Here is a 9,999-nt window from a genome sequence, read left to right on the forward strand (position 1 = left end):
CTTTCTGTCTAATTAAGAGACAGAAAAGACGCTCTTCCCAGGAGTCATATCTCTCTGCCCGGATCCTCCTGGTGTAGTTTCTCACAAACAACCTTATCCTTATCTTTACCCAAAGTATTCAAGGACAGTCGAGGTAATTATGTTTTCGTGTCTTTAATCAGTTTCCTTGTGTAATGAACCCTCACGCTGGTAAAAGCGTGATGGCACAACCAGACAGAAGTGAATTCGCAGCTGAGCGTGATCAGTTGCTTCATGAACCAACTCGGTTTTACATGTACTTTGTTTTTATATTACAGTAAAATCTATATTGCACTGGACCCTATTCGACTCAAGTGTTTTATTGAAGAATAATTAAACAGTGTGTGAGAGGACCTGAAGACATCTGGCCCAGCTGAAGGTTTTTCTCACACACCGTGTGGTCTTCTTGCTTGGTTTATGTGTAGCCTACTGATTTACTCATATGTTTGAACAGGTGTGTTGTGCGTTTGGACTTATGCTTTAATATTCTGTATTCTGAGGAGCTCTTTAGAAGCAAGAGTTCCTTCTCTTCTTGTAGGAGTAATGTAACCTGTAAGACTACAGTGTGGGCTAAAAAACCCACTTGATTCTTCTTCCAACGATGTTTACGTGTGCCCAACACGTGAGATAAGGAGGACCAATGAATACGAAGAGTAGTTGCTTTCACCTTTGAACTCCCGTCGCTCTGTGACGTAAGGCTGTGTGAAAATGGCTGAAGTTGATTTTGGGGATAGTGAGCTCTTTCAGCAGCTTGATGACTTCGCACCGCCGGCTCCGACGCACATTCGCTTCACAGATGATGAGGAAGACCAGGAGGAGACGAGCCAGCTCCGGAGCAGACTGGAGGAGTATGACGACTACGTTCAGAGACTCACTGAGGAGAATATCCTTGTGTCGGGTGCGCTCGGTGTGCTAGCACTAGCTAACGTCTGCTAGCACAATGAGCCTCCTGTCTGTAACCAAAACAGAAAACGCACAACCTGAAAATGTCTGCAAATGTTTTGTTTGTAAGCTTTATGTCTATTTCCTTAACTTGTCGATTACATAAAGGTTTGAGAAGAAAACAGAACATCCTGACACGACCAAGGTAATTAGCTGACACTAGCTAATGCGCACTAACGTTACAAACTAAACGAAACTGATCACCCAGTAACCAACGCTAATTTCCCTGACTTTACAGCGGCATCACAATTGAAGATGTCAATATCGACGGGCCAGTTCTTCAAATCCTTTATGCAAACAACGTTATTTCAAAGTAAGCAATCTTTCCCCATCAATTAAATGAGTGTATTTGCTCACTTGTGGTTTGCACAGTCACTCTCTTGGTTGGTTGTCAAATTGAGCTTGTAATGGTAAGAATATGTTTTAACCATGTTAATGGTAAAGCATTTTACCAATACTTGTTTGAGTTTTTACATTATGGCTTTATTATTATTATTATTATTATTATTATTGTGTAATGCATAAATAATATGCCCAGCCCAAACAGGCTTACAAGACACTATCATTTAGAAAGAGATCAGAAACCTGAGTAGCACATACATTACAAATAATACTAAACAAATAAACAATCTTTGCATTTTTTCCAAACATTAGAAACAAAGGTAGCCAACTTATAAGCGTTAAAATTAAACAACCATTCCATTCTCATCATCATCAGTGCACTAAAACATTTCTGGATTTTAAACAGACATTTCATTTAATATATATCTCCTTAACTCGTCATAATAAAGACAATACAGAAGAAAATGTGATTCATTCTCAACTTCTCCTGATTCGCATAATTCACACAACTTGTCCTCCTGGATGTTTTCAAATCTGCCAACTTCAAGGGCCAGAGGAAGGATTCCTGTTCTCAACTGTGCAACTAGAGAACTTTGACTCCTTGATAAGCTTGCTATAACATAAGAGTCAGTGCCGTAATTGTGTTTGATTTGAATATATGTTCTTAGTTTTGGTTTTAACACGATATCTTTTAACCATTTTTCTTCAAATCTGGTAAGTAACTTTCTACTAATTGTATTCATGCTGCATGATAAATTATTACTATACATATATTGAAAATCAGCTCCCTCAAAAACAGCATGAAGCTCGATAGCCCATGGAGAGTTGTGTGATTTACTCCAAAGAAAAACCTTGTTATTGAGCCTGTGTTCTGACATATTAAACAAACAATTCCACAGTGTTATCATTTCACATTTTCGCCTTATTGATCCAGGAATCCAACCCATATCACCCTGAACAGCCAAAGTAGGGGCAAACCTATGAACGCATAAAAAAAACAGCACAGAGCAATATCATCTGCGTACAACAGCGTTCAAATGTATACCTAAACAACAGAACAACTATACAATGATTTTAACGCTTTATTAAATCTGCCATCCACCCTGCCCTTAAACGTTTTAAAGCAAGTAAATCTCTCTAAATCAAATCAAAAGCCGTTTGAAAATCAACAAAACATACAAAAGTGGACTTACTTTCCGCAATTCTTGTTCTGACAAAAGTTGAAATTGAGTGAATACGTAATAATAAGTACTGGGTCAGCCTAATATTCAAAATACTGGAATATAATTTATACACTGTACTAAGAAGGCTGATTCCCCTGTAATTAAGCAGTATTCTTGGATCATTCTTAGATGATTTTGGAATGGGTTTGATCATTTATCCATTTCTAAAATTAACATACCATCACCAGATAAATGTGTTTAATGTAGTGAAATGATATCTGGATTAAGGGACTGCAGTAATAAAGTTCTGAGTTTACAATTTGAAGTAGTCCATCCATTTATGTTCCAGTGAACCAAAGACAAACAAGAAGAATCACTTGTGCTTACGGGTTGGGCTGCAGCTTCTCAAGGTCTCCATGTTGCAGCCGTTCGGTCACCTGTTGCACCTGCTGCTGCCTCAGGTGAACCTCGCTTAATGAGCCTTCCATTACCCAATATGTAGAAATCCTTCTCAGCCAGTAAATCCCAAAGTAGCACTTCAGAGTTTGCTTCTATGATTCGATCAGTGTGTCACTTTGCCAATCGGACATACACCTTTTTAAATTGCGGGTTGGGTTTCAGATTGTTTGCCACGCCACACGACCACCTTCTCCCTCACCGAGGCAAACGCAGTGGGGGCAGTGGTGGAGGTTAAAGAAGCAAGCTTGTGACCGGGAGGTCGGTAGTTCAATGCCTGGACCGGCAGGATAAATCTGAGTGGGGAAAGTGAAAGGGCAGCCCTTGCCCCTTCCCTCGTTACCCACACTGTGCCTTTGAGCAAGGCCCTTGACCCCAACCGCTCCAGTGGAGCTGCTCAGTGTCCAGCACATTAGTGGTTGTACTGGGCAGCTTCCAGGTGTGAATGTGTGTAGCAGTGCGAATGTGATCAGAAGTTTCACTGAGAAACTTGTTTTGCAGGAACACCCTGCATAAATAAAGGTTTTAAAAAAACAACTACTACTACTTTCAACACACCAGGGCCTCCTAATTGTTCAGCCTTGTCTCTGTCGAATGGTAAACCCACGATCAACACATCAGGATCAAACTTGTTTGGAGAGGTTGCTTGATTGAAGTTTTTCTTGCAGCTGATCCAGGCGTGATTTTAGTGCACAGATTTTCTTGTATTTCTTGGATGCACTTCTTATTTTCTCCTTTCAGAATCTTTTCCAGTGATCCATACTACCCATCCGCCTTGCTGTTAAGCCAATGTTGTCCATCTTCACCTAAATCACTTTAATTTCCTTCAGAAGCACATTTTGTTTCTATATTCTCGTCTTTAACCTGCGCTCGGTTGCACGTTTGTATTGTTTTCTCAGCCATTAAGATTTGTTTGTCTTCCCCAGATGATCCAATATATGTAAATATAACACTGTTGCTCGCAGTCTGTCTTTATTAGAATGAAAGGCTCAGTAAATCACAAAAGTTCGTCAGACACATACCTGCATCTGGCGGCTATCTTGATAAGGTGATATTACACCATATTAATTACCTTGCTTTGTGTGCACATCATCGCTAAATTGTTACTGAAACACTGTTGTAATAATAAGTAATGATTAGAAATTTAAAACAATAATAAACGTCTCCCCTTCAGGCAGTGTCGTCAAGAAATTGAAGATTGCATCTGCAGTGTGATTTGGAAGCACCAGAAACTGGGCAATGAAAAGAAACAATCCCTTTTTCACATGAAACCTCAGGTATTTACCCAGAATGCATTTTATTGTGATTAATATCAATATAGTTATGACTTTGCTAAAAAAAAAAAAAACATGTTCTACCCTCCTATGAAGAATTCAGCTTTTGCAATGGATGAAGATCCGCAGAAGTCGTCTTCCAGTAGTGTAAGAACAACAACAGAAGCCTTTAAAGTGAGTATTTACTGTTAATTTCAGTGGTTTGCACATCCATATACACAGTTTCTTGCTAAATGGAAAACAAAATGTGATGTTTTTAAATAGCCTACATGCTATCATAAACTATTTTCTTATGTTTCCGTCTTAGGTGGTTGGTAGTGTTTTATATTTCACTACTTTCAGTGTTGATAAACTTGGACAGCCTCTGGTGAATGAAAACCCCCAGCTGACAGATGGATGGGATGTTCCAACGTATCTTTAAGATGGATAAATTGACACGTCATCAAAATTCGCCAGTGTAGTCTATCAGGTTTTTCAAGGAAAGAAATCCTTTTTTTTTTTTTTTTTTTTTTTTTTTTTTTTTTTTTTTAAAGCATATAAGTAGAACTTCTATTCCATTTAAAAGATGTTGATAATGATTTTCTTGATTTGTTTTGCACAAACATGATAAAATTTCCTGAATTGTTGTAAAGCTATCACCAGGTTTTTAACCAAGTCATTGGCACAGATGGACAGGAAATAGAAATGAAAGACAAAAGGTATGTCTGTGGTTATTAATGAAGCTTTATTTAGTTTCCATGTTCTGTTTATGACTTGCTTTGTCTCATTGATGTTTGGCATACAACTATATCATCTATAAAATATCCATCACTGATCTGTCTATTATAGACCCAAATCTTTGTGTTTTAACTGCGGTTTGAGCGGTCATCAGCTAAGAGACTGTCCCAAGGTAAGAACAAGTAAGCATTACTATGGTATGAGCCCAAGTTAAACATAGGAAAAGTCATAATTTGATTCACTGCATTTATACATTATTACCTCCCTAGCCTAAAGACATGGCCGCAATTAATGAGAGAAGAAAGGAGTTTAATCAGAACAGCAGCCAGGCCATGCAGAGTAACCAGCGGTACCATGCTGATGAAGTGGAGGAGCGGTTTGCAAAATACAAACCTGGAGTCATGAGGCAGGATTGTTATTTTGTACATAACAGACACAAACATCATTTAATTACATGCAATATCTATTGTAACAAGTAAAAGTAAATAATGGTCATTGAATATTTTACACTGTGCTGTGCTTTTAAACAGTGAGGAGCTGTTGACAGCGCTGGGAATTGATGGCAACACCATCCCTCCTCTGATTTATCGCATGAGGCAGCTAGGCTACCCACCAGGGTGGCTCAAAGAAGCAGAGATGGAAAACTCTGGCTTAACATTGTATGATGGAAATGGTATGTTTTAAATGAAATTGAAACCTATGTGGTCCCACAGATTTTCCTTTGAGCAAACTACTGCAAAATTTACTAATGTTTTTGAAATGTACAGAGGTTGAGTTGAATCTGTGTTTTTTCTGTTTTCTAGTTTCAAATGATGGTAACACAACAGACACCAATTCGCAAAACATCTCTTACGATGTTTCCAAACTGGTAGATTTCCCAGGCTTCAATGTACCTGTACCACACAACATGAAAGATGTAAGTCTTACAATATAATTATTTCAAATGTTGTGCTTAAATATATATCTCTAGTAACGTGAGTCCAGGTATCTGAGTTATATTTCAGTTATATTCATATTTAGTTTTATTTATAGCTTCAGAAAAAGAAACTGGAAAATGCAGTATTCTGTGATGATGTGATTTCATCAGCATTTTGCATTTGTGCTAAAATTCTTACATTTGAATTATATCATTACAATATTCTTTTCTGTCACAACAAGATCATTGATTTATGCAAATACTGTACTATCCAGTCACTTAGAGCTATATGTGTGTCTGAATTGTTATGTCACAAGGAGTCAGCATCATAATGGCAGTACACTGTCTGTCAAGTGAGAAATTTCAGTGCTTTTTGGTGGCAGGGACTCTTTACAACAGTTGCTCTTCTCACACTTTCTTTTTTTTCTGACCTCCAGGAGTTCATGCACTATGGTTCTATTCCAATGCAAAGCAACCACATGAAGCAAAACTATGCAGCCTACCTGTCCAACAACTTCCCTATGGTAATTATCAAGTTGTTGGGTTTTTCCTCTCAAAACATGTAGTCCACACCTGCTTCCTGTAACAGCTTCCTATCTGACAGTCTTGCTCTACTTTAACCAAACTTTCTGGATATTGCGTGTCAACACAAACACGTTAGGTACTATTTTGTCAGATCTGTACTAATTCTCCATGATACCACTTTAATGATATATAAGAATAGCTATATACAACATATAGTATTAAGTATTTTTATAACCCCATAGTAGATATTGCAGCAATGTCTGTCCCTTTCAGCCATGAATTGTGCTCTTCTCCATCTTAGTGACACTTGAATATGAGAGTATAAGTAGATGAATTAAGTTTTCTTAAGGTGACCAAATGATGAAAAGAAATCCTATAAAGTCACACCACTTTGCTCACCCCATCCTCATTGCTCAAGGTTATTCATTCATAAAATCATAGAAATTTCAGGGTTTGCATCCTTATCGTCCAACACTAATCAGAAGTCCTAGAATGTAAATACCCATTGGACAGATTATAAATACAAACAATTATTAAAGAACCATAAGATATAAATACACTCAAACATTATATATTATTTATAAAACAATAGAAAAACATTAGGAATACAAAAATATCTGTAATTCTTACACACCTCTTGTTGTATTGTCTAATCACTTGGAGGATAAAAGAGAGAAAATACCATTTAGTGTGTGTGATGGGTGGCCTCAGCCTGCCACTTTGTTCTGTACAACAGTCCATGCTGTTCACATGCAGTAGATTCCCATTCTCTTCATAATCCCATTTAGACAACCATTTTAAACAGCCAATCAACGTCATCTCTGTTATTCCAGCCTCTGGATTTTTACGTTTCTACTCTTTCTCAGTTTACTGGCACTGATGAATAGAGGATATGTGATGAGTGTGCATTTTGGGCAGAGTCCTTACAATATTTTCATTCCACATGTCATTCTTCCTTGCCAACAGCCTGGTGCCACCTGCAACAAGAGACGGCATGAATCTGACTCATCTCCACAGCTAAGGAAGAAGACAAGGTCCAGTCCTGATCGGCACTCGGATAGGAGTTCGGATATGGATATTGAATCAGGTAACTGTTCATCTTAGTCACTTTTTTCAGCAGGCAGATCATTATGTGTCATAAATGTCCTTCTCCAGTACCTAGAACACAAAGTTATGTTTTAAAGCTAGCTAACAGTCAAAAACTGCAATAGTAATCTGTAATTTTATTGATCTTAATCTCGATATCCACTCTGTTGTTTTTATGACTTGATACATAAAATACTTCTGTTTTTTTATTCATAGCTGAAATGCAGAGTAATACCCAGTAATACTTGAATCTTTGTTTGGTCAAAGTGTCACTTTCTAATCTTTTGGTGACTTTATTCATGTCCTCAGACCCAGGAACACCTTATCATACTCATGGCCCAGGTGACTTCCAGTTCCAACCTCCGCTGCCCCCTGGCTCCCCTTGTTTCAGTTCACCTCCTCCTTTACCCCAAGGCACTCCTCCTGCTACACCCACCCCCCCACCTCTCCCTAAAGGTACACCTCCTCCCACACCCACAAACGGATCTCCAGCTCTGCGAGGGCGTAACTGGGTAGTAGTTGATGAGACTGTGGAGGGAACAGAGGATGAGCTGACGCTGGAGGAGCTGGAGGAGCAGCAGAGGCTGATTTGGGCAGCTCTAGAAAATGCTGACACTGCCACTAATAGTGACTGTGAGACACCTGCAATGGGAACACCTGTACCCAGTTCACCAAGTGTGTCCACACCTGTGCATGTCGACACAGAAACGGAGGAGGTTGAAGAAGCGATGGAAACGACGAGACCTTCCGAAACTTGCCATAGGAGTGAAAATCAAAGGGAACCGGGGGTTCAAGAGATTTGCTCTCAGAGCCCTGGACCGATCAAAGTCCAAGACGACAGCCCTCAGAGTCCTGGTCCAGTCAAAGTCCAAGACGACAGCCCTCAGAGTCCTGGTCCAGTCAAAGTCCAAGACGACAGCCCGCAGAGTCCTGGTCCAGTCAAAGTCCAAGACGACAGCCCGCAGAGTCCTGGTCCAGTCAAAGTCCAAGACGACAGCCCGCAGAGTCCTGGTCCAGTCAAAGTCCAAGACGACAGCCCGCAGAGTCCTGGTCCAGTCAAAGTCCAAGACGACAAACCGCACAGTCCTGGTCCAGATTTCTCTAATGGCGGTGCTGGAGATTGTGCTTCTCCTAAGCATGGCGAGAAGATAATAGCTGTTCCTCATCGGAGCAACTTTGCAGCTGGCATCGTTCCATTTGAAGATACACCAGAATTCACTGAAGTTGCTGAAGCCACAGGGACCTACCTTAGGATCAGAGACTTGCTTAAAAGTTCCCCTCGAAATTTGGCGAAGAAAAAATAAAATTTTACTATCTTGATTTGGAACACAAAGATACATGGACATTTTTTAAGCAAAAAGTTATATTTTCATTTTCATGACCATCCTATCAAGCATGTTTTTTAGCTGTTTATTATTTTGTACCATGTTGAATGTCTATGCTGTATATGCATTTGCTCTGTAAACATACAATGAGGGAGGGGCATTGAGGGATGCTGCATCAGCAATGATTTGTATGCTTTGACCAATTAGTCAGTTTTTTGTATCAGTAGTGTTACTCATGCTGTTTATTTTATTGTAAAATTTGTAAAATGGTAATTTCCTGACTTGTATTCATTTTAATATCATGGTGTTTTCATGGCTTTTTCTATTTTTGTCCCACTTGAATTGGTCTAAAATCATTAAGTAAACATGCTTGTATTTGCTTCACTGTTTTGTTTCGTTTGGCAGCCAAGGCTAGATGTGGGTTTAATTTTATTTTTGCTGCATGTTAACACCACAGATGGCCAATTATGTGAGCTACCTGTATATTGTTAGCCATCTGTAGCGGAGCTTAGTGAACAACCCCCTGACCCTCTGTTACTATAATCAGCTCACCTACTGATTTTGATGCACATTGCAAATGAAATTGCATATAATTGAAACTCTGCACTACATCAATTTGCATTTTGTTTCAATGACATTGGTAAGCTTGGTCTATATGGTCTACATTATTTCTTTACTATACCATTCAACAAATAGTAAAAAAGAAATAAAGTTAATTCTCCTCCTCCTCCTTTCAAACTGATCTGCCAGCAAAAGGGCATCATAAAATGTTCAAATACAGATTTAACACAACTTTAAAGATGCCATATGTTAGACTGTAGTGGCTAGTTATGCACATGACTGTCAGTCAGTCATGGTTAGGCTTTTAAAATGGTTGCCGGATGGGTCTTTTGGCAGAAAATAGGGTTAAAATACTATTCTTATACATTCAGGAGGACTTTTTAATATAATTAATTTTGGAGCATGAAAATTGTTATTTCTAAAAATTTTATAATGCAATTGAGACTATATCAAAAACATTGTATACTATTTTAAAGTTAAGAGAATTTCCCAACATAGTGAATGTTATGTCAATCATGTTTCTTATGACTTATGTCCACTATTCCAAACAATTAGTACATACAGTACACACCAACATTCGCAAACACACAGAATACTTGCACATACGTGCATACTGAATACTCATACACACCTACATACATGCATAGACAAGCTCATGTGTGTCTGGGTGTGCT

General features: G+C 38.7%; 1 protein-coding gene across 2 annotated transcripts; it reads left to right on the top strand.

Moving 5' to 3' along the window:
- The first annotated feature begins 666 nt into the window (after positions 1-666).
- Positions 667-9,491, top strand: zcchc8 (zinc finger, CCHC domain containing 8). 2 transcript variants are annotated; one of them, XM_044196362.1, is made up of 16 exons: positions 667-901; positions 1,063-1,105; positions 1,199-1,273; positions 2,815-2,926; positions 3,887-3,969; positions 4,096-4,198; positions 4,292-4,369; positions 4,503-4,606; positions 4,828-4,893; positions 5,024-5,084; positions 5,182-5,318; positions 5,443-5,585; positions 5,716-5,828; positions 6,266-6,352; positions 7,320-7,440; positions 7,749-9,491. In XM_044196362.1, the coding sequence occupies exons 1-16, from the start codon at positions 727-729 to the stop codon at positions 8,741-8,743; spliced, it is 2,496 nt and encodes an 831-aa protein (XP_044052297.1). In that variant the 5' UTR covers positions 667-726; the 3' UTR covers positions 8,744-9,491. The 2 variants fall into 2 exon arrangements, with proteins under 2 accessions (XP_044052297.1, XP_044052298.1); XM_044196363.1 differs by lacking the exons at positions 2,815-2,926; positions 3,887-3,969 and having other exon boundaries at positions 669-901.
- The last annotated feature ends 508 nt before the right edge of the window (positions 9,492-9,999 follow it).

The sequence above is a fragment of the Siniperca chuatsi genome, linkage group LG5 (genome assembly GCF_020085105.1).
Source record: "Siniperca chuatsi isolate FFG_IHB_CAS linkage group LG5, ASM2008510v1, whole genome shotgun sequence".
NCBI classification, from domain to species: Eukaryota; Metazoa; Chordata; class Actinopteri; order Centrarchiformes; family Sinipercidae; genus Siniperca; species Siniperca chuatsi.

Coding starts and splice junctions, on each gene's coding strand:
- zcchc8 (XM_044196362.1), top strand. CDS start 727: ATGGCTGAAGTTGATTTTGGGGATAGTGAGCTCTTTCAGCAGCTTGAT. Junction 5,586..5,715: donor AACATTGTATGATGGAAATG/GTATGTTTTAAA, acceptor TCTGTTTTCTAG/TTTCAAATGATGGTAACACA. Junction 7,441..7,748: donor GGATATGGATATTGAATCAG/GTAACTGTTCAT, acceptor TCATGTCCTCAG/ACCCAGGAACACCTTATCAT.